The sequence below is a fragment of the Oncorhynchus mykiss genome, chromosome 15 (assembly GCF_013265735.2).
Source record: "Oncorhynchus mykiss isolate Arlee chromosome 15, USDA_OmykA_1.1, whole genome shotgun sequence".
Taxonomy (NCBI): Eukaryota; Metazoa; Chordata; class Actinopteri; order Salmoniformes; family Salmonidae; genus Oncorhynchus; species Oncorhynchus mykiss.
Window position 1 is genome coordinate 53,550,087 of NC_048579.1, and position 27,718 is coordinate 53,577,804.

The 27,718-nt window shown below is 43.3% G+C and overlaps 2 protein-coding genes across 2 annotated transcripts; one reads left to right on the forward strand and one right to left on the reverse strand.

The window, feature by feature from the left end:
* Positions 1–2,111: 2,111 nt before the first annotated feature.
* c15h12orf45 (chromosome 15 C12orf45 homolog) lies at positions 2,112–4,872 on the forward strand. The gene is made up of 4 exons (XM_021563619.2): positions 2,112–2,285; positions 2,558–2,641; positions 2,754–2,887; positions 3,954–4,872. Exons 1-4 carry the CDS (start codon positions 2,219–2,221, stop codon positions 4,140–4,142), a joined length of 474 nt encoding a protein of 157 aa, XP_021419294.1. The 5' UTR covers positions 2,112–2,218; the 3' UTR covers positions 4,143–4,872.
* Positions 4,873–4,951: 79 nt separating this feature from the next.
* aldh1l2 (aldehyde dehydrogenase 1 family, member L2) lies at positions 4,952–26,080 on the reverse strand. The gene is made up of 23 exons (XM_036944604.1): positions 25,897–26,080; positions 24,332–24,476; positions 20,911–21,145; positions 19,531–19,696; positions 19,310–19,411; positions 18,703–18,792; positions 18,388–18,522; positions 18,006–18,131; positions 17,750–17,841; positions 17,371–17,518; positions 16,916–17,035; positions 16,623–16,750; positions 16,285–16,435; positions 14,545–14,615; positions 14,266–14,371; positions 13,910–13,997; positions 13,666–13,759; positions 13,476–13,575; positions 11,611–11,709; positions 11,247–11,412; positions 6,813–6,918; positions 6,506–6,705; positions 4,952–6,248 (listed from the first exon to the last, which is right to left on the reverse strand). The coding sequence occupies exons 1-23, from the start codon at positions 25,942–25,944 to the stop codon at positions 6,193–6,195; spliced, it is 2,772 nt and encodes a 923-aa protein (XP_036800499.1). The 5' UTR covers positions 25,945–26,080; the 3' UTR covers positions 4,952–6,192.
* Positions 26,081–27,718: the final 1,638 nt, after the last annotated feature.

Consider the following 27,718-nt stretch of genomic DNA (forward strand, 5'->3'; position numbering starts at 1 on the left):
TATATTTACTTTTCTGCTCTTTTGCACACCAGTATCTCTACCTGCACATGACCATCTGATCATTTATCACTCCAGTGTTAATCTGCAAAATTGTAATTATTCGCCTACCTCCTCATGCCTTTTGCACACAATGTATATAGACTTTAAAAAATATATATATATATACGGTGTTATTGACTTGTTTATTGTTTACTCCATGTGTAACTCTGTGTTGTTGTCTATTCATACTGCTATGCTTCATCTTGGCCAGGTCGCAGTTGCAAATGAGAACTTGTTCTCAACTAGCCTACCTGGTTAAATAAAGGTGAAATAAAAAATAAAACAACTAGTCAAGTCAGTTAACAACAAATTCTTATTTTCAATGACGGCCTAGGAACAGTGGGTTAACTGCCTTGTTCAGGGGCAGAACGACATATTTTATACCTTGTCACCTCAGGGATTCGATCTTGCAACCTTTCGGTTACTAGTCCAACGCTCTAACTACTAGGCTACACTGCCGCCCGGGGTTATAGGCTACTTGTGCACCACCAAGTCAGAACAGTAGGGGAAATTAAGAGGGGTAAATAGCCTAAATTATTAGGGTGAGGCACATGGGCTACTAACATCTTACTACACAACATACACTTAGTATTACTTTCTTAGCTCTGGTATACATATCTCCCTGGCATATTACATAATTTATGCAGCAGCATACAATACATTTTTGGACTCACCTTGTTGTGCTGTGCTCACTTGAACAGGAAGGTGGCTCGGTGGTCCTTCGTGGGCAAATTTTGTCATCAAAGTCTGGCATTCTCTGTATTTATGGTTATTTCAAAACAACTGGGAACCCGGAAAAAACAAGGTTGAATCCATTGATCTTCAGGTCGTAGCTCTAGAAAGAGGCCAGATTTATAATTCTGAGTTGGATGACCGTTCAAAACGTATTTTCTCAGTTGGAGCTTGTTTATTCCTGACTTCCTAGTTGTCTTGAACTCATTGAAGTCAAGTTTTCACAGTTCCGAGTTAACAGTTGAAGCACAACTCATGCTTCATTGACAGCATGGCCAATGTTGAATGTTTATCATTTTAAACTTGGAAAAGAGCCATTTAATCCCAGATTTGGGACCACACAGCCACTCCACTGAATAGCAGGCTAGTCATTTCTTTGCAATGCTTGAAGTTAGCCATTGTCACTGATTCCTTCCAAACTACTCATTGTTGAATTAGCGATTTCTAACTTGTTTCTAATCAAATTATATTTTATTTGTTTGCCTGAACCTTCTCAGCCTGATGTTATTCACAACATCATAAAGCTCTAAAAGCTTTCATTGCACAAATTGCACCACTCACACTCCCGATGCTCTATAAATGTCATAGGTTTAATAAAAGATGCCAGTTCTGCCAATAATCATATTAAATGTAGCACATTATAATAAGAGTATTCATGATATAGATAAATACACACAGTAGTGACCAATCATTTGGAGTTAATATAATTAATCAAATTGTATCACCAAAAAAATAAAAAATAAACATAAAAAAGTAGTTGACAAATTGTAAAACTATAGCTAGATAATTTCCTTTTACCATCAATGTCATGATCTTGACCATGAAATTAGAACACGGACAAATATTTTTTAAAGAAATGTTTTATTTATTTTTTTAAATACTTATTTGATTGACAAAAATAGACAAATTATTAAAGTCAGACAAGAACACACAAAAACCACTGTACATAAAAGTCAGTTGGGACAGACCACATTACTTAATACGTCAAATATTACATTATAATATTATTCTAAAGTACAGACACTTTTTCTGTTACTATGTAATCTGAGGGAATCTAATTTTAAAAAATGGTCAATTAATGTCAAACGTAGATTTGTTTTTGTACATTTTAGCTAACCCTAACCCTAATCCAAACCCATGAATAGCCGAGCCAAAAAAGTGAAAAATCTTTCGCTGTTCCCTCGGGCACCATACTACTATGGCTGACGCTGTTTAAAAACAACACATTTCACTGCACCTATCCCGTGTGTGTGACAATAAAACTTGTTTTTTAAAATCTTCATATTCCTGCTACGTTAATTCTCCTAACCTGGTACGAAAGTCATGGACTTTTATTTTGAAACGTCGTCGGCGTTCATGACACCGGAAGTAAACTCTCACGTTGCCGAAGCAAGCGCAAAACAGCGGCAGCACACATGTTGAGGCAAAAGCATCACACAACGACGAAATGGAGTTACATTTGAACAACAACAAAACAAGCTCACAAGACTTGCTCGCGTGTGGCAACGGAGGAGGTTTGATCCTATTTCCCGTAACTGATTTATCTGAGAAGTTGTTTAGCCTGTTAGCTATCCTAGCTACATTCACAAACTCTTAACATTATGTTCCAGTGGAGGCTGCTGAGGGGAGGATGGATCATAACGTTTGGAATGGAAAAACCATGTGTTTTATACAATTCACTCCATTCTGGCCATTATTATGAACCGACCTCCCCTCAGTAGCCTCCACTGTTAGCATGAACACATCAACGTGGTCAGGTGTAACATTTCGGTGTCCTTGTACATAGGTCTTCATGACAAGCTTCTCCTCAAGTCGAAGGGGCCCAAGGCTGGCAGGTCTTTGCAGACCGAGAGGGTCCCAAGAAGTAGTGGTGAGTTAAAAATATTTCTGGCGTTTGTTTGTAGATTGGCTAGCTTGCTAAATATGTTCAGCAGATTGCTACGTGTGTAGTTACGTACATACAACTGTGTGCCGTGTTTCAGTTCTGGACAGACTGCAGAACTTCCTGCCCCAGATGGCCCAGGCCAATGAGAAGCTCAAGTTGCAGATGGAGCAGGCACCTGAGGGCCACTATGACATAGAGAGGGTGGAGGAGTCTGGAAAGGTCATAGAGATGGTGAGTCTAGTGTGGCTGTCTTTTTATAGCAAGGGGAAGTGTGACGCCAGAACACCACGAGCAGGCCTATCTCATTGTGTAGCCTGAACAGCCGCTAGTCTGTCTTTTGATTGTCCCACTCCAAAAGAGAGGTAAACAGCGACCACTAGCGGCTGTTCAGGCTACATGTTGTGGAACAACTGAGCAGAGAAAGGGCACTTCTAGTTTTCATCAGCTAAATTCAACTGAGACTCTGCGATATGACATTGCCACAATCAACAGGTTGAACTGCATGTACTACAGATGAGTGTGCAACAAAACAATGTGCTTGTACACAGCTGGGTTTTTTGTAGTTCTGCTGCAACATTATAGCTCCCGGGGTAACAACCGCGAAGTTTGGCCTTGTGCTTCCCACTCAAGGTTTTTGCGGAAGTCTGCCAGATTCTGCTGTTTACTTTGCACATAGCTGACTGTCCTGCAAATGAGACATTGGGCGCGTTCGAGGTGATCACTTTTGTGAAGTTGCCTTTCAAAGTGTGTTGCATTTATCAGGATAAAAGTTGTCCGACTTGTACCTACCTACATGTTGACTGCGTGAACTTTACAAAAATAATGTGATCATGACGTTTTGACTGCAGTCCACTGCAAGTTTCTGCAGTTGCTCTTCACCAACTTCACCCTTCGGCCATTGCCTGCATTGTGGGAGGCTCTATTGTCAACCTATCATTAGGCGGTTTTTGTTTGACCCACGTGAGCGTGACCAAAGACGTGACTGGAACAGGAACCAACTTTGCTGCAGTTAGTGCATACAGTGGATATGTACAAATTAACGTGATATTTGAGCCTCTCACCAATTTATTGGACAACGTACGCATATGTTTTCAGTTTGAGTGATGTAGGGGTTGGAGACTTATTTTGACATAATAAGGAAACGTATAGAAACTGTGGGAACACTGCCATGTTGCACTGAACTACATCAGTGTCTGACTTTTGGCCTAGCATTCAAATGAGCTCATTATGTTAATGGGATAAAAAAAATGGTGTTATGTCGTCGATGATGACATTGATTCCCTTGTCTCTCTATCAGGATGTGTCGCTGGTGGAGCTCAGTAGTTCAGACAGCGACTCGGACAGAGAGTCTTCACAGGACAACGACGCCAACTCAGACTCTGAGGAGGAGAGCGAGCTCACAGAGGAGAACCTCAAACTGCCTGGCAACAGCCAGAGGCAGATAAAGAAGGTTCATATCCAAGTCCTGGAGAAACAAGAGGATTAGGCTGTCATAGGCCCCTAAAGGGACTACTGGGACAGTTGCAGTGTAGAATGTTGGTAATACTAATCAACTGATGTGGGATCCGTTCTCCTTCTCCAAGCTCTTTTCTTAACCATTAACCATTCAATAAGAACTGATCGTGGGTCAGTGAGGACATGGTCCTGGAGGGCTAATGGATTAACAGTGTTTCAGTGGGTGGAGACCAGCTGCAGTGAGGGATAAAGGGGACATAGGTGTCTACATAGGGGGATGTCTGTACTATAAGGGCCAAATATCATGTGTCAACAAGTGTTTCAGTGCTATTTGAGCCATACTGAGATGGAGACTAAGCATTGAGGGCATTCTCAAGATTGTGAAGTAAGAATATGCCTTATATAATTTCCTGTTTATCTGATGACCCTAGGATACTTGTAAGGTTAAAGTTTATAGCGGCTTGATGGTATATTGATGGCAGAGAAAGATCTGTATTAAATCCATTTTCAATAGATCATATTGTTTGTTTACATTTTAAGTATTTAAGCAGAAGTGTTTGACTGAATTTCTCATCTTCAGTACCAAATGCTTTATTATATCTGTCTGCTTTGTGTTATGGATAGGCTTAGTCCCAGCATTCTGTTATGGTTGGTCACAAGGTTTGTGAGCTATGAAGTTTTTCCCCAGAGTTATTTTTTCCTGAAACAAAAAACACCAAAACTGTATACTGTGTTTCATAATAAAATGTTCTGAAATCCTAGGTTGTTGTGAATATGACACAGCATACACCAACGCACATGGTTAAAAGGAAAAATGGAAGTATAGACCATGACAACGGATGAAGAAAGAAATCAAGGAGTTTATTCACCGTTGTACAACATTTGTTGGAAGACAAACAATGCTGTATTGGGGCTGGTTTTTGCATAAGGTTTGGAGGAGAAGAGTCTCCCACATCTCCATAGAGACCAGATTTCCCTGCAGTTTTCAAAATGCTCATTAAAATGGCACATACAATGAAAATATGATCATCTTGAACGTATACGTTCTTAGTGTTAGCCGTTGTATTTGTATATCAACAAGTCTTTCTAAGGTCGTTTATTTAATACTTGTTTAAATTAATATATTATTTACTAAACTTAAAGGGGCAGTCTGTAGTTTGTTAATTTACTGTTGGACTTAAATTGATATGTACCCATTGATTCTTGAATATACCTTAAATGCTTAATAAGCTTAGTTCATCTGCCTAACCCCAAATATAAGCTTGTTTACTTTTTTTGTAAACAAAGTAAACTATATAGCCTCAACATGGTTAACTATAATATGGATAGTCAGTCCTTGCATCCATAGATCTGTCTATACATTTGAGAGTAGTTAGATTTCTCCAGCCCCATCCCTCAGTTTTTTACCAAAACAGGCAGGTAGGTTGGTGTGCATTATCTAGTGTTGTAACCTACAGTGCTCCTTTTCTGACAGAAATACAATGTCAAAAATATCCAATTATTCAGTGTTTTTCTTTTGTTATAAAATATTTACAAATTACAATTTAACTAAGGGACTTGTGGATATCTTCAGAAGTGTGGCACCTAACATTGCTGAGCAGAAATGACCTACAAATCTGAACCTGCATGCTTGAGCTAAAATGAAACCTGTGACTGACAGAGCAGGAGGAGATTGCCTGAAGCGCTCGGCTTTTGTAAAGCAAAATGTTCTTTCATGATGAGTGGAGGAACCGAAAACTTAACTCCAAAGTAAAGGAGGGTTGATCCAGTCAAATCCACCTTGGCTCCGGAATACTGAAATCCATCACTGCGTTTGATATGTGCATTCCCCTTTTGTAACTGTGGGGGAAACCGCCTGATATGTCCGTAATGCAAGTTCCTGATCAGAATGCTCAAAACTGTAGGCACCTTGAGACGAGGTCGTGGCAGAGGGTAAGCGACCCATCAAAGGTCTCCTCTCTCACACACCTGCTGTTAGCAAAGCCAAGGCTGGACTCCTGATTGAGACTGACTGGTGAGTCGTGATCAGGTGGATTGATTGATCAGTCGTTGTTACAGTTTATTAGGAGTGGCTGGCTGCCTTAGTACTCCACAGTCACTGCTTTGGTCCTGAGGTATTCGTTAAGAGCATCCTCTCCTGCCGAGCAGAACAGAAGCACAGTTAAATCGGTCAAACTCAAATCAAGCACGTTGGGCTCACAAGGCTATTCAAAGCTAGGCCCATTTTCTTTGAACTGTGTTTCAAGAAAAAGAAAGGTAGACAATGGAAAATAAATGGAAATCTATTTATGACAGACCAACAAAAATCAGTATATGATATGATCCACATTCCAATATGAGTGTCCAACATGAAACCCCTTGCCTAAATGATTACATGATTAACCCCAGACTCACCAAGGTCTTTGCCGAAGCCGGACTGTTTGAAACCGCCGAACGGCGAGGCCACGTCGGTCTTGTTGTAAGTATTGACGAACACAGTCCCGGCGTCCAGCCTCTCGCTCACGTACATGGCCTTGTTGATGTCACGCGTGAACACGCCGGACGCCAAGCCGAACTCGGTGTCGTTGGCTCTGCTTAGCACGCCATCTATGTCACTGAAGGTCAGAAGGGTAGAAGAAAATACGTTGGGAACCACAAAGAGCTCTATTACTTGGGTTTGTGATGAAGAAAGGTTGTCTCTCTAAAGACTGAGGAGACGCACCCGTCTTTGAACTTGGACACCACCATGATGGGACCAAAGGATTCCTCTTTGGCGATGAACATGTGATCCTCCACGTCTGTGAACAGTGTGGGCTGCATGAAGAACCCTGGAGGGAAACCACATCACAGCGTAGTTAGCAATGATGATGAAGGTGGTTGGCTGAAACGTTGCATTTACAGTGGCCTCCAATTGTGTTGTACTGTCAGTATTCACTAACCAGTCTTATGTTACTGACTATTCAGCTATTGCGGTACATATTGTTAGGAAAATTATGATTAAATGACTGAACAATATTCTCATTTTAAATGGAACTGTAACTAAGTAATCTTATACTCTGTTTTATTATATCTGATTAACAATATGAGTTCATAAGAAGGGATTATGTGACACAGACAAGGAGTAATTCAAGTTAATGAACACCATTCCAACTAGGAAGAAAGGAATGGGTTTTGGATCAAGTAAACAGATAAGGTAGTTAACCTAAGGTTGAACCGACGAAATGAGCTCTGGGGTGTTTTAGATAAGGCTGTGAGTGCATTCCTAGGATTTCTGTTAATTAGAACTGTCAGCTAAGTGGTGATCGATAATGGTGAGGAGACAAAAGTTAATTCAGTTGTGTTGTGTGTCTTGTGTATGTGTTAGTGAGTTGGAATGAACTTTTAAAGTTCCCTTTGTCTCGGTCGAGGATTCATTTTAGAAGCAATGAAATGATGTCATGTTATTGTATATAAACTGTTGCTCGTGGTAACGTGGCAGCGCGCTCTGAGAAAAAATTGTTACCTATTATTGATAAGACTGGTCTCCGTCTATTTTACAGTGCCTTGCGAAAGTATTCGGCCCCCTTGAACTTTGCGACCTTTTGCCACATTTCAGGCTTCAAACATAAAGATATAAAACTATTTTTTTGTGAAGAATCAACAACAAGTGGGATACAATCATGAAGTGGAACGACATTTATTGGACATTTCAAACTTTTTTAACAAATCAAAAACTGAAAAATTGGGCGTGCAAAATTATTCAGCCCCTTTACTTTCAGTGCAGCAAACTCTCTCCAGAAGTTCAGTGAGGATCTCTGAATGATCCAATGTTGACCTAAATGACTGATGATAAATACAATCCACCTGTGTGTAATCAAGTCTCCGTATAAATGCACCTGCACTGTGATAGTCTCAGAGGTCCGTTAAAAGCGCAGAGAGCATCATGAAGAACAAGGAACACACCAGGCAGGTCCGAGATACTGTTGTGAAGAAGTTTAAAGCCGTATTTGGATACAAAAAGATTTCCCAAGCTTTAAACATCCCAAGGAGCACTGTGCAAGCGATAATATTGACATGGAAGGAGTATCAGACCACTGCAAATCTACCAAGACCTGGCCGTCCCTCTAAACTTTCAGCTCATACAAGGAGAAGACTGATCAGAGATGCAGCCAAGAGGCCCATGATCACTCTGGATGAACTGCAGAGATCTACAGCTGAGGTGGGAGACTCTGTCCATAGGACTACAATCAGTCGTATATTGCACAAATCTGGCCTTTATGGAAGAGTGGCAAGAAGAAAGCCATTTCTTAAAGATATCCATAAAAAGTGTAGTTTAAAGTTTGCCACAAGCCACCTGGGAGACACACCAAACATGTGGAAGAAGGTGCTCTGGTCAGATGAAACCAAAATTGAACTTTTTGGCAACAATGCAAAACGTTATGTTTGGCGTAAAAGCAACACAGTTGAACACACCATCCCCACTGTCAAACATGGTGGTGGTGGCAGCATCATGGTTTGGGCCTGCTTTTCTTCAGCAGGGACAGGGAAGATGGTTAAAATTGATGGGAAGATGGATGGAGCCAAATACAGGACCATTCTGGAAAAAAACCTGATGGAGTCTGCAAAAGACCTGAGACTGGGACGGAGATTTGTCTTCCAACAAGACAATGATCCAAAACATAAAGCAAAATCTACAATGGAATGGTTCAAAAATAAACATATCCAGGTGTTAGAATGGCCAAGTCAAAGTCCAGACCTGAATCCAATCGAGAATCTGTGGAAAGAACTGAAAACTGCTGTTCACTAATGCTCTCCATCCAACCTCACTGAGCTCGAGCTGTTTTGCAAGGAGGAATGGGAAAAAAATTCAGTCTCTCGATGTGCAAAACTGATAGAGACATACCCCAAGCGACTTACAGCTGTAATCGCAGCAAAAGGTGGCGCTACAAAGTATTAACTTAAGGGGGCTGAATAATTTTGCACGGCCAATTTTTCAGTTTTTGATTTGTTAAAAAAGTTTGAAATATCCAATAAATGTCGTTCCACTTCATGATTGTGTCCCACTTGTTGTTGATTCTTCACAAAAAAATACAGTTTTATATCTTTGTTTGAAGCCTGAAATGTGGCAAAAGGTCAAAGTTCAAGGGGGCCGAATACTGTCGCAAGGCACTGTATGCAAACAAGAACCTTACAAATTCTCATAAAATAGATTAAGGGAATTCAATTAATGAAAACATATTGGTATAATTAAATTACAGTAACAATATACTATTTTATCCTATGTATATACTACATATTATAGATATACTGCATATTATATCCACATACTGTCTGTCCATGTCTATACATCCCATCATATACAGTTGAAGTCAGAAGTTTAAATAGCCAAATACATTTAGACTCAGTTTCACAATTCCTGACATTTAATCCTAATAAAAATTCCCCGTCTTAGGTCAGTTGGGATCACCACTTTATTTTAAGAATGTGAAATGTCAGAATAATACTAGAGAGAATTATTTATTTCAGCTTTTATTTCTTTCATCACATTCCCAGTGGGTCAGAAGTTTACATACACGCAATTAGTATTTGGTAGTATTTGCATTTAAATTGTTTAACTCGGGTAGCCTTCCACAAGCTTCCCACAATAAGTTGGGTGAATTTTGGCCCATTCTTCCTGACAGAGCTGGTGTAACTGAGTCAGGTTTGTAGGCCTCCTTGCTCGCACACGCTTTTTCAGTTCTGTCCACACATTTTCTATAGGATTGAGGTCAGGGCTTTGTGATGACCACTCCAATAACTTGACTTTGTTGTTCTTAAGCCATTTTGCCACAACTTCGGAAGTATGCTTGGAGTCATTGTCAATTTGGAAGACCAATTTGCGACCAAGCTTTAACTTCCTGACTGATATTTTGAGATGTTGCTTCAATATATCCACATCATTTTCAATCCTCATGCTGCCATCTATTTTGTGAAGTGCACCAGTCCCTCCTGCAGCAAAGCACCCCCACAACATGATGCTGCCACCCCCGTGCTTCACGGTTGGGATGGCTTGCAAGCCTCACCCTTTTTCCTCCAAACATAACAATGGTCATTATGGCCAACAGTTCTATTTTTGTTTCATCAGACCAGAGGACATTTCTACAAAAGTACAATCTTTGTCCCCATGTGCAGTTGCAAAGCGTAGTCTGGCTTTTTTATGGCGGTTTTGGAGCAGTGGCTTCTTCCTTGCTGAGCGGCCTTTCAGGTTATGTCGATATAGGACTCGTTTACTGTGGATATAGATACCTCCAGCATCTTCACAAGGTCCTTTGCTGTTGTTCTGGGATTGATTTACACTTTTCGCACCAAAGTACGTTCATCTCTAGGAGACAGAACGCGTCTCCTTCCTGAGCGGTATGCCGGCTGCGTGGTCCCATGGTGTTTATACTTGCATACTATTGTTTGTACAGATGAACGTGGTACCTTCAGGCGCTTGGAAATTGCTCCCAAGGATGAACCAGACATTTTTACATTTTTTTTCTGAGGTCTTGGCTGATTTCTTTTGATTTTCCCATGATGCAAAGCAAAGAGGTAGAGAGGTAGGCCTTGAAATACAGCCACAGGTAAAACCTGCAATCGACTCAAATTATGTAAATTAGCCTATCAGAAGCTTCTAAAGCCATGACATCATTTTCAGAAATTTTCCAAGCTGTTTAAAGGCACAGTCAACTTAGTGTATGTAAACTTCTGACCCACTGGAATTGTGATACAGTGAATTATTTGTTAAATAATCTGTCTGTAAACAATTGTTGGAAAAATGACTTGTGTCATGCACAAAGTATATGTAACCGACTTGCCAAAACTATAGTTTGTTAACAATACATTTGTGGAGTGGTTGAAAAACGAGTTTTAATGACAACCTAAGTGTAAGTAAACTTCCGACTTCAATACATACATACTCCGGACTCTGAGAATGCTCATATTTAGAAATTCCATTATTTTAGATTTGTGTGTACTGTTAAGATATTACTGCACTGTTGGGAACACAAGCATTTCGCACCCGCAATAACATATGCGACTAAAACAACTTGATTTGATTTTAACATAGGTTATTCTACTATAGCTACTTTGGTATGAGTGCATACTGTGATACTAAGATACTATAGTATTGAAAAGACACTGCTTTAAAAGTGTTTACCTGGCCTGTCCACCTGTTTGCCCCCGTACACCAGCGTGGCACCCTCCTTCACGCCCACCTCACAGTACTCCACTAGCTTGTCCATGTGGGCCTTGTGGTTCTGGGGCCCGTGGTCCGTGGAGCGGTGCAGAGGATCACCCACCTTCATTTTCTTTATCTCCTCCACCTGATGGGGGAAGAGGAGAAGAGACGTAGAAAGAGGAGGAATGCAAAGTCTATGACGAGGAAAGGGATCTTGAGAGACCCTTGAGTTATGCCACACGGAGACTCAGTTGCTGTGGGGTGGAGGAAACGGTGGAAGGGGAGGAAGAGGAAAAGTGTATTGTGTGTTTTGGACTGTTGTGGGAGGGTCTAGGATACTCACCACTCTCCTGATGTACTCGTCATGTATGGACTCCTCCACGAACAGGCGTCCAGCAGCGATGCAGTTCTCTCCTTTGTTGAAGAACACAGAACTCATACCCTGCAGAAAGGGAGATGGAGGGGAAGGGAATATGATGAAAATACAGTGCCTTGCGAAAGTATTCGGCCCCCTTGAACTTTGCGACCTTTTGCCACATTTCAGGCTTCAAACATAAAGATATAAAACTGTATTTTTTTGTGAAGAATCAACAAGTGGGACACAACCATGAAGTGGAACGACATTTATTGGATATTTCAAACTTTTTTAACAAATCAAAAACTGAAAAATTGGGTGTGCAAAATTATTCAGCCCCCTTAAGTTAATACTTTGTAGCGCCACCTTTTGCTGCGATTACAGCTGTAAGTCGCTTGGGGTATGTCTCTATCAGTTTTGCACATCGAGAGACTGAAATTTTTTCCCATTCCTCCTTGCAAAACAGCTCGAGCTCAGTGAGGTTGGATGGAGAGCATTTGTGAACAGCAGTTTTCAGTTCTTTCCACAGATTCTCGATTGGATTCAGGTCTGGACTTTGACTTGGCCATTCTAACACCTGGATATGTTTATTTTTGAACCATTCCATTGTAGATTTTGCTTTATGTTTTGGATCATTGTCTTTGTTGGAAGACAAATCTCCGTCCCAGTCTCAGGTCTTTTGCAGACTCCATCAGGTTTTCTTCCAGAATGGTCCTGTATTTGGCTCCATCCATCTTCCCATCAATTTTAACCATCTTCCATGTCCCTGCTGAAGAAAAGTAGGCCCAAACCATGATGCTGCCACCACCATGTTTGCCAGTGGGGATGGTGTGTTCAGGGTGATGAGCTGTGTTGCTTTTACGCCAAACATAACTTTTGCATTGTTGCCAAAAAGTTCAATTTTGGTTTCATCTGACCAGAGCACCTTCTTCCACATGTTTGGTGTGTCTCCCAGGTGGCTTGTGGCAAACTTTAAACAACACTTTTTATGGATATCTTTAAGAAATGGCTTTCTTCTTGCCACTCTTCCATAAAGGCCAGATGTGTGCAATATACGACTGATTGTTGTCCTATGGACAGAGTCTCCCACCTCAGCTGTAGATCTCTGCAGTTCATCCAGAGTGATCATGGGCCTCTTGGCTGCATTTCTGATCAGTCTTCCCCTTGTATGAGCTGAAAGTTTAGAGGGACGGCCAGGTCTTGGTAGATTTGCAGTGGTCTGATACTCCTTCCATTTCAATATTATCGCTTGCACAGTGCTCCTTGGGATGTTTAAAGCTTGGGAAATCTTTTTGTATCCAAATCCGGCTTTAAACTTCTTCACAACAGTATCTCGGACCTGCCTGGTGTGTTCCTTGTTCTTCATGATGCTCTCTGCGCTTTTAACGGACCTCTGAGACCATCACAGTGCAGGTGCATTTATACGGAGACTTGATTACACACAGGTGGATTGTATTTATCATCATTAGTCATTTAGGTCAACATTGGATCATTCAGAGATCCTCACTGAACTTCTGGAGAGAGTTTGCTGCACTGAAAGTAAAGGGGCTGAATAATTTTGCACTCCCAATTTTTCAGTTTTTGATTTGTTAAAAAAGTTTGAAATATCCAATAAATGTCGTTCCACTTCATGATTGTGTCCCACTTGTTGTTGATTCTTCACAAAAAAAATACAGTTTTATATCTTTATGTTTGAAGTCTGAAATGTGGCAAAAGGTCGCAAAGTTCAAGGGGGCCGAATACTTTCGCAAGGCACTGTAAGAGCAGGTCAGAAGTATGAAGTCTCTCTCCTCTTTTCCTTCTCCTTTAGTTACTCTCTCTCTTTTCTTTCCCTCCCTCTCTCTCTCTCTCACCATGCGCACAGCCTTGTCCATGTCACAGTCGCTGAAGATGATGAGTGGAGACTTCCCTCCCAGCTCCAGAGAAACCTTCTTCAGGTTACTCAGCGCACAGCTGCAACAGGAAATTACACGCAAGCATGAGCAGGAAGTAGCTCAATATCAGCCAATCAGGAATAAGTGGGGTCCCAGCCCCCTACCTTACCTTTTCATGATCTGTTTGCCGATTGGGGTGGAGCCTGTGAAGCCCAGTTTACGGATGTCAGGGTGGTCAGACATGCGCTGTCCCACCATCCCACCTATTAGAGATGGGGGATAGGGAGGTAGATGGAGTGAGAGAAACAGAAAAATAAAGATTAGAATCAAAAACCTTATCTAATAAGTCACCCACAGATCTCCTGGAGGACCTCTCCCTTCCCACAAGCCCTTGCTCCCTTGCGTCCTGTTACCTGAGCCAGGTACGATGTTGATGACTCCCTTGGGAATGCCAGCCTTCACAGTCAGCTCAGCAAACTTCAGGGCTGACAGAGGAGTTACCTTTTGGGCGAGAGCAGAAAGTGAGTGAAGCACGTTCCTTGCTGTGGACACGGGAATCTCTTCAAGTGAATGAAATTACATCTGATATTCACATATGTGGTTCAGCAATGTGCAGTGCTAGAGAGGCTATTTTAACATGTTGGTCTGCAGAGAAAGGTTACGTTAGGTCGAGTCGTGTGTGACTGCTGTGTTACATAAGTTGTTCACCTGCTGGTATAAAATCTATGACTGAATCTGTCGTAACGTGTGCAGGTGTGTGTGTTCTCACCTGTGCAGGTTTCAGGACCAGTGTGTTTCCAGCAGCGAGGCAAGCGGCACTCTTCCATGCCAGCATCATGAGTGGGTAGTTCCAGGGAATGACGATGGCACACACACTGGCACCCAGGAAACACACAACACTCACCATGAACGGGTGCTTCAGGTCAGACAAATGCAGTGTTTACTACAACCAATGCTCAAACTAAAACCACTACTCATGAATCATGTGCATATCTAAATACATATTGATATTTCCTGGTAGAGTTGTATGTGAACTCTGACCCCTTACCCCAGAGGTTCCTTCTTGGTGAAAGTCAGATTGCGATTGGGCCTGGCCTGGTTGATGGGTATCGTCTTGCCCTGCAGCAGACATGATGTAATAGAAGATATGCATAGACTACGAGATCACTGAAAAGATCTAGATAACTAGGTCAGGATTTGGCAAACAGGGACATGTGCATGAAAAAGAAGTGGAGCCAGTTTCATCATACAAAACCCTGCAAACATCTTTATAAAACGCTCCAAACAAAAAAAGAAACATCCTCACTGTGAACTGCGTTTATTTTCATGTTTGTATGAACATAATAAGATTCAACAACTAAGACATAAACAGAACAAGTTCCACAGACATACAGAAATTTAATAATGTGTCCCTGAACAAATGGGGGGGGGGGGGGGGGGGGGGGGGGGGGGGGGGGGGGGGCTCAAATCAAAAGTAACAGTCAATATCTGGTGTGGCCACCAGCTGCATTAAGTACTGCAGTAGATCTCCTCATGGACTGCACCAGATTTACCAGATGTTACCCCACTCTTCCGCCCAAGGCACTTGCAAGTTCCCGGACATTTCTGGGGGGAATGGTCCTAGCCCTCACCCTCCGATTCAACAGGTCCCAGACGTGCTCAATGGGATTGAGATCTGGGCTCGTCATGGCAGAACACTGACATTCCTGTCTTGCAGGAAATCACGAACAGAACGAGCAGTATGGCTGGTGGCATTGTCATGCTGGAGGGCCATGTCAGGATGAGCCTGCAGAAAGGGTACCAAATGAGGGAGGAGGATGTCTTCCCTGTGAAGCACAGCGTTGAGATTGCCTGCAATGACAACAAGCTCAGTCCGATGATGCTGTGACACACCACCCCAGACCATGACGGACACTCCACCTCCAAATCGATCCCGCTCCAGAGTACAGGCCTAGGTGTAATGCTCATTCCTTCAACCATAAACGTGAATCCAACCATCACCCCTGGTGAGACAAAACCACGACTTGTCAGTGAAGAGCCCTTTTGCCAGTCCTGTCTGGTCAAGAGACGGTGAGTTTGTGCCCAAAGGCAACGTTGTTGCCGGAGATGTCTGGTGAGGACCTGCCTTACAACAGGCCTACAAGCCCTCAGTCCAGCCTCTCTCAGCCTATTGCGGACAGTTTGTGCACTGGAGGGATTGTGCGTTCCTGGTGTAACTCGGACAGTTGTTGTTGCCATCCTGTACGTGTCCCGCAGGTGTGATGTTCGGATGTACCGATCCTGTGCAGGTGTTGTTACACGTGGTCTGTCACTGCGAGGACGATCAGCTGTCCGTCCTGTCTCCCTGTAGCACTGTCTTAGGCGTCTCACAGTACGGACATTGCAATTTATTGCACTGGCCACATCTGCAGTCATCATGTCTCCTTGCAGCATGTTTAAGGCACATTCACACAGATGAGTAGGGACCCTGTGCATCTTTCTTTTTGTGTTTTTCAGGTTCTGTAGAAAGGCCTCTTTAGTGTCCTAAGTTTTCATAACTGTGACCTTAATTGCCTACCGTCTGTAAGCTGTTAGTGTCTTAACGACCGTTCCACAGGTGCATGTTCATTAATTGTTTATGGCTCATTGAACAAGCATGGGAAACAGTGTTTAAACCCTTTACAATGAAGATCTGTGAAGTTATTTGGATTTTTCGAATGATCTCTGAAAGACAGGGTCCTGAAAAAGGGACGTTTCTTTTTTTGCTGAGTTTATTTCACATATCTGGTCCATGCAGGTGAAACTGTACCTGGATCTTGTCGCACCAGCCGGCAAAGTAGCGGAAGGTCTGGATGGACATGCCTATGTGGGTCTTCAGGGCCAGGGTGTAGACAGCTCCAGAGTCTATGGACTCTATGGTGGCCAACTCCTCCTGGTGCTCCTCCATCAGGTCAGCCAGCCTGGTAGGGAGAGGAGGTCAACAAGAGGGTCCACTGCCAGTCTTTGTCCTCAAAATATATTATTGTTGTATAAATGGATATAAATCTGCACTATATAAACAAGTTCCCTGATAGTAACTATACTCCATAATGAGTCGAGGCAGATCTCCGCCAGGCCTCTAGGAGGCGCTGTAGGCTTGGTGCTCACTTGTACAGCAGGGTGCCACGATCTCTAGGGTTCATCCTGCCCCAGGGGCCAACCTCAAAGGCCTCTTTGGCTGCTGCTACCGCCCGGTCCACATCTCCCACTGACGCATAGGCTACCTTACAGATCACCTAGGGAAAAGGGTTCACATTTCATGAAGTACCAATACAACAATGTCCACAAGTATGTATATCAGTGTGTATGTGAGAGTGTATATCTAAGTCTGATAGATGAGTAATAGTAGGATGTGTGTGTGTGTGTTCAGGTGTCTCTGTTTGTATTGCATTACAACTCACAGAGCCATCGGCAGGGTTTATGGTATTGGCGGTCTTGCCGTTCTCTGCGTCCTCAAACTTGCCATTGATGAAACACTGCCAAGGCATCTTCACCGTCATGTTGTTGACGTCTTTAGTTGCCTGGAAACCAAACCGTGACAGTGGCATAACATTACACGTCAAAGACAAATTACAGATCCAACGGTGTCTCATAAACACGTGTATATGTGTATATGTGTGATATAAACACTTGGAAGGTGAGTGGGAAACAGTATGTTTCTCATCATCATCAATAATAACACCATCTGTGCTCTGTATGACTAGCCTGGTCCCAGATCAGTTTGTACTGTATTGCCAACTCATATGGTCATTAATTGTGGTACCTTTGCCAACCTTTGCCAACCATAGAAGTTGGCAAGACAGCACAAACTGATCTGGGATCAGGCTACTGTATGACAGTTGTTTGTCTGACTCACATAGTCGATGACCATCTCCTCCTCCTGGTCCTCCCCCCTCAGCCTTCTCACAAACATCTGGATGAAGTCCTGGAAGGTGGTGGCCATGTACACGTCCTCATTCTGCAGCTGCAACCCTACACACCTCTGCTTGATCTCCTCCACCAGCCTGGGGAGAGGATGGGGATATAGCAGAGTTTATGAAGGGTCATAGTGAGATTACGTCAGGTCATAGGAGAATATGTCACTCAGGTACAATGGGGTCAACTAGGGTCAAAAAAGTCACCCTGATGATCAAAATCCGGTCACTGTTCATAAAATACATAACAAAAAAACTTGAGGTCAAGTGAGGGAAATGAAGGGTTAAACCAGGCCAATGCCAGTGAAAGCATACACTCACCTGACCACGTCCATAGAAGCAGCTCCTGACTTGAAGAAGTCTGTGGTTTCCTCAATGGCAGCAACGTTGCTCAGAATGCCTTTCCAGATGTCCTGGAGCGGCAACACACTGAATCAGTGGCGCTAATTGAACAGCTTCTATCTGAATCATGCGTCTACATCATGGCAGCATACTAAGTAACAGATTCTGTTGTGGAAGAGTCAAACTATCACACATGGCTATGTGGAAGCCGTCAGAGACACAATGAGAAACGTACTCGTATCTCCTCTGCTATCTTCTTCTCGTCATCAGTCAGCTCCACGCGGGCGGTGTCTCCTGAAGAGAAGTACTTAGCAGCAGAGATCATCTTCCCATCCTCAAACTGCAGGTTCTTCACCATCAGCTGTGGAGGAACCAGAGGAGGGTGAGGAGAGGGAGAAGGAGGAGAGGCAACAAATAGTTAGGGTTAGGCCTGAGCTATGTCTTAATGACTAAACTGGAGAAATCATTCACAAAATGAACATTAGAAGCCATCGGAGGCTGATAGATATAGTGCTCCATGTTACAGCACAAGTAATACAGTTAACAGGGTTGCCACTAGACACTTGGCTGGAAATTTCCTTGTTCATTTCCCATTGATCTCATTTTCCGTGACTCACCGCTTTGCTATCTGACCCGTACAGAACCAGGCCGTTCTTGGTGACGACACCAGCTTGGGACGCCCCCTCTATCTCCAGGGGCTGACCGGCTGCCACCGACTCCCCCAGCATGGACGACCCGTACAGAGTCACAGTCTAAGGAGAGAGAGGACACGGGTTCGATTGACATACTGCCAATGAGTACACACACACACACACACACAGTAATACAGAAACAGAACATTGGACACTACGTACTGTTCATACACACACTGTAAATGTAATTGTGTGTGTGTGTGTGTGTGTGTGTGAGAATGTGTGTTGTAGGGAACGCACCTGACCATCAATGACCGTCCACGCCCCGGGGACTTTGTCGTGGCCACGGATCCAGTTGTGGATAGCCTCTGCCGGCTGAGCGAGGTTGACCTGGAGGAGAGGAAGAAGATGGAGAGGATGAGGAAGAAAATCTTCCTTTTCTATGAATCAGGGGGAGGCCAAACAGTTGGCTGTTTATTATGCAACACCTTAAACCCCCCCCCCCCCCCCCCCCCCCCCCCCCAGTGCTGTAGGCTCTAGTAAGTTAACACTCCCCCCACCCCGTCAAACCCTACCCCCTCCTTAGACAACCCCTCATCCCATTACTGGCCCTAGTACATCAACCTCTCACTAAACAGGACTTTTCCAAACTGAGTAATGAATGGACGTATTGTGAAATTAAATGGCTACAAATTGAGCAACATCAAACTGCCCTAAACCGTTTTCAGGAGAAAACATAATCATTTGGGCAAAAATAGTGACAGGACAGGAAAAATATTTGAATGGTTATTTCCTAATGTGATATTTGACTTAGTTTCCTTCATTCCCTACAAACAGCCTTAACCAGGTGACGCTGTGGGCAGTGTCTCTCGCTGTTGATGTTCCACACCCACATTCAGTATCTCACCTTGGAGTTGGACTTCTTCTGGATACCCTCGTAGCTGGCCCCCTCCTCTGTCTGGGGGACGCGCGTAGCTTTCCCATCAGCGATCAGCTGCACGGACTCCACCTGCACCACAAGAACACACCAACCCCCAAGCGATGTCAGTGTGTTACGTGTTACAGCAATGGGACCGTGTTATGTTTTATCCTGACTGTGATCCGACGATGGTGCGTTGCTATGGTTACCATGGCCTTGATGCCCTCTGGAAAGAGGAAGCGATTGTAGAGGGAGTCCACCGTGTCGTTGGGTTCCACAGAACACTCTCTCTGGAGCAGGATGGGACCTGTGTCCAGACCATCATCAGCCCAGAATATGGAGAACCCAGCCTTCTTATCTCCCTGGATCAGAGTCCTGAGGAGGACACAGAACCAGGTCAGACACAGAACCAACGTCATGCATAGATCCACGGTCATGCATAGGAACTGGGATGTACATAGAACCACGGTCATACATAGGAACTGGGATGTACACAGAAACAGGGTCATACATAGGAACTGGGATGTACACAGAAACAGGGTCATACATAGGAACTGAGATGTACACAGAAACAGGGTCATACATAGGAACTGGGATGTACACAGAAACAGGGTCATACATAGGAACTGGGATGTACACAGAAACAGGGTCATACATAGGAACTGGGATGTACACAGAAACAGGGTCATACATAGGAACTGGGATGTACACAGAAACAGGGTCATACATGGAACCATATGGAGCAGGTCACTCACGGAATCGGGTCATGCATAAAACCAGGAACTAAACTGTGACAAATTTTTTGACCGGTATTGTCATAGCAAAATACTCCAGCAGCAACAGGATTTCAACACTTAGTTAATAATGCTGCTAGATCGGTGATTAAGCTATTAGCTACCTGAAAAGTGCAATAATGTTAACATTATTGTGCAGGCTTTCAGTGAATTTATGTCAATCACAAAGCTCATCAGACACAGATCAGTGTCAAATATTGGCTAAATCCACATAGCTGTTCACACACACACACACACACACACACACACCCAACACGGATGACAGGAACTGAGAACAGATAAGGGTAGGAAAAAGATAAGACAAACTGTACTCAGCCAAACACATTACAAACAGTTCATCCCCAAACCAGACCAGTTAGATAGCACCTCTCACTCCTACTCAGCTCTCCAGCATGTGTTTAACTATATGGGCAAGGCACACACTGAAAACTTTACACTGGTCACGAATACGTATTGACAACAGCTCGTTACCACGTGCCTCTGCACTTGACCGTCTCCGTAGGGTCATAGTGTCTACAGCAGTGATCCTGTGTAGGCCTATTTCAGGAGTCAAGCACACTTGCTATTCTGTCTGTCTTCTCTGGTGGTCAGTTTAGGCCTGGCTCACCCACACACCCCTTGACAGGCTAACCCTTGACCTATCAACTTCGTGGTCAAATTTCTTCACTTCACAGACAGACAGAGACAGACAGAGATAGACAGAGACAGACAGACACATACCCAACTACCCCACCACACATGCCTATAAACCTTAATCCTCTCCATCTTAAAACCCTTTCTTCTCCCCTCCCTCACCAGTTGATGGCGGAGGCCCCGCGGTGCAGGGGCAGGATGGAGGGGTGGTAGATGATGGAACCGTGGGCCGGGTGGTCGATCACGTTCATGGGGATGAACTGGGAGCAGAAGGGCATGACGTTGAGCTCAGCCCCCACCGCCTTGTAGGCCTCCACCACTTCCGTGATGGGCTTCCCTTTGACACGCCACCGCGGGAACTTAAAGACCGGCGTCCCGTCCTTCTCCGCCACTACCGCTGGTGGGGTGGGGGAAGTAACAGAGATTTGATGACTTTGACAAATTCTTTATCTTTCTTGTAAACTGAGAGGTAATCATAAAGATAGTCAGGAAGACAGGAATGATAGAACATTACAACATCTCTATATTTTCTCTCTGTTAGTTTAGACTAGTTGTTCCTTTTGTACAGTGTACATACAGTATGTGAGTGTGTATCTCAGTTTATCTGTGTGACCGTTATCTGGGTAATCTGGGTGTGCGTCAGGGTTGGGGTTAATTCTGAATTGAGTTCCGAATTGCTCTTTAATTTCAATTCAATTCTTGAAATTGGCCACACCTCACATGAAGCAGAATTTGAATAGAATTTGAATACGTATTGACAACAGCTGAAATGACCACATGTGCCTCTGCATTTGACCGTCTCCATAGGGTCATAGTGTCGACAGCAGTGATCCTGTGTAGGCCTATTTCAGGAGTCAAGCACACTTGAAGTAGAATTTAATGAAATTAAATTCAAATTGATTATTTATTCTACACATTACCATAGTAATGTTTATTTTGATATAATGTATGGTTACCACTACCATGTAGCATAAGGTTGAAACATTCTCCTAAAACAATTAATTACAAATAATTAGTGGTCTGGATATATTCCAAGACATTGTTGTGGGTTGTCTATAATAATTCCTAATTTTCATAATTCATAATTTTCTTAGTGTTTTTTAAATATCAGAAAAAAATACATTGCATTAGATCAAATACTGGAGTATGGAAGGGAACAATCTAGCATCTCATGACAATGAAAAATAGTGTTTGACATCTTTGAGTTATAATCAAACTAATATTTGAAATGGTATGTGAATTCTTTGCATTAATAAGTAGCATATCCTGTTGATAAAAGACTTCTGATATGAATGAGACTTTCATGTTTCACGTCTCAGTTGAATTGCTTTGAATTAAATTCAAATCAAATTCTGCTTCCTGTGGTGTGTGGCCAATTCAAATTCACTGTTTGAATTAAATTAAATTCAGAAATTCCCAAATTGACCCCAACTCTGGTGTGCGTGGGGGTTCCGGTCTTCCCCAGTTCCAACCAGTTCCAGGACACAGCCTACTCCACAACCCTACTAGGGTTATGGTCACATGAAACCCACACTTTGGCCCCACCTGCTCCACACAAATAAAATCACACACACACACACACACACACACACACGCTGATGGGAGGGGTGGGACAGGACAGGGGGCTGGCCCGGGGGCACACGGTCCATCTCAGAGTGTGTGTGTGCGTGCGTCGGTGTGTGTGTGTGTGGTAAAGGTCTGAACACATGGAGTTGTTGGCCTCATCCAGCCAGCTGTCCTAATATGGGTGCATGGTAGTAGCCTCATAGTACTAGAAGGCCATGCTTTATGCCATGGCAATAAGTGAAGTGTTAGAGGCTGTTTGACTCACAGACGGTTAGGCTAATAGAGACAGTTTCTGTTTACCATCCAACGTTACGTTCGAGTGATGTGCGGGCATCCCAACATCAAAAAGCTCTGTAGCAGGATAGCTAAAGCTGATGTCGGGACGTTGACACAACTTAACAGGAAGTGAATGTTGACCATGAACACATGCAGGACTGGTGGCTATAGCACATTATTCTTCTGGCTTTATCTAACTCTATTGTTCATATTTTACCTTGACTTGCTAGCTTGCTAGGTAATCATGACATCTGCGATGCTGTAGACGATAACCATCTGATTCCGTGTTTGTTAACTTGTACGCGCTGAAGTTGCATGGGATCGTATCCACTGCTAGGTAAACAAAGAGGTTTCCGACGACTGTGCGTGCAACTTTTCATGAAGCGAAGGAAATGGGTCTATAGATGTGACATTACATCATCATTACATTGTCAAGTAAACACTTAAACAGTAGGCAAAGAATACCCACAATCAAACCATCTGCCTTGGTAAATACTTTGCCCAAGAATAACCGGCAAATGTGAAACAATGTTTTACTCAAATGTTTGATCATATTGTGTAACAAGGTTTCCTTTACAGTACCTGTGTCCAGCAATTCAGACCCTGACATGTCTCTGGACCAGAGGTCCTCTGCCAGATCATGGGAACTCATAGGGTAATGTTATTTTTTACAGGGATGGCAACAAAAAAATCGTAATAACAGAGATCTGTTTCCCTGGCCAAACGGTACAAACCTCTCCATCCTGTGCCAAGAACTCAGTGGGCCGCTGTTTAACTTCACTGCAGAGCAGAGGAGGATGGTGGGAGTAGCTATAGGAGGACAGGGTAACTGTAATGGCTGGAATGGAATAAATGGAACAGAGTCAAACATGTGGTTTCAATATGTTCCCTGTGTTTGATACCGTTCCATTCCAGTCATTGCAATGAGCCTGTCCTCCTATAGCTCCTCCCACCAGCCTCTTCTGCTGCAGAGTCAGGCTGGACTGAAGTTAGGCTAAATCAGGGTAATAGTGACTAACAGGGTTTGGTCAGGGGTGTGTTTCTCCCCTGTGTGTGGTTGTTTGTTTGCCTAGCATGGTCGCAGTGGTGTGAAACAAAGGATATTGTCCCATCTAGTCAGTTATTCGCTCTATAGAGAGAGGATAGAGCAAAGCAGAGATAGAAAGAGAAAGGGGGAGAAGCACAGAACAGGGACCCTTGCAGTCTCAGCTGATGCCTGCTGGATAAAATAACGTGCATCATATCAAACCAGCCGCAGCGACAGATGGCGGCAGACTTTTCCCCTCACTGCTGCTCCTCTGGGTCGACTCAGGGCCTCTCCCTACTAAATCAATGGGCCCACAGTCCCGGGACTAACGCTGGGCATAAAGGTCTTTGTACAGGAGCCTTACAGAGTCAACACGGGTCTACCTCCCTCGCTGACAAGGGCAGTCAGATCATCAGGGACACCACGGAAGACATTGCATCTCATTTAGAAAAGTGACTGGGAGTAATCATTTCCACAAACTCCACTAACTCAGTTAGACTGTGGGAGTCTGGGAGAGGACGGACTGGATCATGACTGAGGGCATGCAGATGGTAACAATGTAAAGAGGTGGCCATGCTCTGATGAGGATGTAAGCATACCACTTCCATAAATGCTTTGCTGCAATATTCATTCACTGAGTCATGAGAGAGAGAGAGAGAGAGAGAGAGAGAGAGAGACTCCCCCTCCAGTCATCACCAGTGTGTCAATACTTACCCAGAGGGTCTGCCTTGCCATCCCTATCTGGCACAGTGAACACGCCCACCACCTTATGGCCCTGCTTCCGTAGGTTGGTGTACACCTCCTGTCCAAACAGGCTCTGGCCAATCAGAGCCAGTCTCAGCTTATTTTGGTAATAATTCTGGAGGAAACAGGAGAGAAGAAGGAGCATGTGAGTTAGAGTGGTAAAAACTATTTCTCACACACAACAAGAATAGCCTACACTGTACTGGTGCGTTTTAAGATCAAAACATAATTTTTCCCCATATCCCTCAGGCTTTGAACCAATATGACCAAATACTGATGGAGACAAACACCAACTTTCAATTGGACCATACCCATGTCCAATATTCAACTTCACTTCTAACATCCCTCGTGTTGAGTATACATAGACATTTTGTAACGTTGAAAAGCGTTTATGCTACTCTTTCCCTCTCTGCTACTCTTTCCCTCTCCACTGCCAAGTTTTTTTTAGTTTCTGGCAGCCAGACTCGCCCAATGGGCAATAAATCTTGGTCCTCTGGGAGAGAGAGTGGTCTGAAATTCTATTGGCTACAGAGAGCACAACCCCCTCCTCCAACTAGAATGAATGCTCAAGTAAGTTCAAACGACTACTCCAGTCAGTGTGTCTGTCTGGAAGTTCATGTGAAAACGGAAAGTTTCAAGTTTCCTATGCCGAAATAGACTAGGAATAAAGTAAATCTATAGAGGTTCATGTGTAATAACAACATAATACATGTTATGACAATGTGTTATTAAATTGTTATAGCCTAATGTAAACAGCCCCCGTGAAGGCTTACATACATTCAGACAGGCAGGGTAGGCTATACTTTTCCAACACTGAGTGACTACCTATCTAATACGGCCATGATAAGATATACATTTCTGGCGTTACATTGTAACCATCTACAGTAGCAGTTTGGTAGGGGCCGGTGGTGTTTATACAACACCTACAAAACCATATCGTAGCAGTCCATTTTCCTTGCTAATATCCTGACAGTAACTTTCATGTCAGTCGAATTATAGGCAGGTCGTTGCGGGTGTGTTGCTAAACCGCTCTGCTCAGCTGTCTGTGGTCTCTCTCGTTCAGCTGACGCAACTCCCCATGAACCGTACAGTGGAAGTAATTCGTGCAGCGATGGAGAAGCGTGCATAACGTGGCAATTGACAAAGACATGCCTTTCTTTGTATGGTTGTTAGAATACAAATACATAGTACATAATATGCATTCGGCTTTATAGTAATAACTGTAATAATGCTGCATATCAGGTATCAAATAAGATAAATGTCAAGCATGCATCATATTTGGATTAGATTGTAGGCTACTGTGAGTGTGTCCTGTGCACACCCAGGCATTGACAGATCTGAGACCGAGTCATTCATTGATTGTAACATATGAAGATGACTCAATTCTAACCTGATAGATATTCATGCACCAGAACAACAATGACAACATCGTGTGAATCAGCTGGCAAGCAATTAGGATTCACCATAGTGACAAAGGGGAAGGCAGGGGGGGACACAGAGGATATAGCGGATGCAACATAAACAATGTTACTTACAGAGCTGGTAGAGAATTTCCTAATGATTCGGTTCACTGTCCACAACATGATGGCTGTATTAATTTACACAAATTAAAATACGACAGAATTAGTCCAACGTGGTCTGGGGACGTGTGGAAGCACCTGATGACACACACACCTGCCTCGGAATGACAGTGGTTCGAGCCAGCCACAGCCAGCTTATACCCGAGAACCGGCGTGTGCGCGAGGTACTGTCTACGTGCGCGCTCACGCATCCCACTACTTACTCCAACGAGGCACGCATGTATTTGACATTTCGGTGCGTTTGACAGCAAGTCTTTCACATTTTTATCTGTTACCAAGGGTAAACGATTAAAAAAAATGTCCTGGCGTTGTAGTAAGAATTGCTGTTCAACATTAATTATGCGTGCTACCAGTGCAATATAGTTGTCCGTTTATTAAAAGACCACGAAACCGGCTCGGACACGAGGACGCAATGATCGACATTCATGAAAAAAAACACGCGTTAGGTTCATCTTGGGCATTTTATACAAAAGTGTCTGTATTAGTTTATTTCAATGTTTATTAAAATAATAAAACCACACACATCAGTATCAGACCATATGTAACTGTGATTGTTTAGTCATTAATTTAATTTCATCCATTCACTACAGGCCCAGGTTTTGGACAGCTTTTCCATCTCAGGAAAACCAACAATGTGTAAACACATTTTGACCTCTGCTGAACTCCCTGATGGAAAACTATAGCAGGGCAGTTCTCTCTAGATAGTAGTGGAAGGAACCCCAAACATTCACAACAAGGTGCTTTAAACACTCTACAGTTATGCCCTCTCCTGTGTGGAAATGGTTTAACATGAAGAATTATGCATTTGTATTGTTTATGAGTGAGGACAATTGTATCTGTATCAAAGTGATTTGTTGTTCTGTAATTCAGATTCAAGTTTCTGTAAAGCAGAATCAATCATAAGTCTCCATTTCAACATACAGTATATTCTGTCTTCCATTATAGGCAGACTCAGTTGGTTCAATGTTCAACTGTTAGAACGCACCAGTACTCTACTCTCTGTGTTGCCTAGCTATATCAGCGAGAACACACCTGCTGCTGTGACTCTCATAATGAATGAACTCTGATCAAACATTCTTCTGCCCCCGTCCACACTGAACTGCCTGGCACAGGTTTCCCCATGCCAATGTCAACTGGGTTACTTCTCAGTATGAAGAGGTGGGCACACACACACACACCCACTGACCCACACAAAAAAATTCTACCAATATCACTGTGGTCATTTGAACCCTAGCGCCCCCTATAAGCCATCTGATTTCCTATGGGATACTGTATTACTGATTTGTGTTCATGTCATAGTCATGACAACAGTGTACTTACTGCCTGTTACCACATTTGGAAATAATCTTAGTACCTAAATTGAATATGTTGTCTTGTTTGCCTACAATGTATCCTCGTGTCAAAGTTTAAAAAGTCATGAGGGAAATATAAGGCACTGTATCACCCATGCTCCACATGATAAAGAGCAATGTATCAGTGGGGAAATTATTTTTTTGAAATTAAACTGTCACAACAGAACAGTGTTTGGAAGGACAAATTAAAGAATGCATGCGACAATATATTTCCATCGTTACATTTTAAACTTGGACACGAGGCTACATTGTAGGCACAGATCAGTGAGCCAGTCTCCCCTACTATTTACTAAAAGTAGAATTGGAAGATCCCCCCCTGCTGCCTCCTGTTGAGGGCTGAAGGGATCCGTGTCAACAACAAGCAATAAAGAAGCCAAGGCTGGTGAAGGAAGGAGGCGGAGGAGGGAAGAAAACACACACTACAC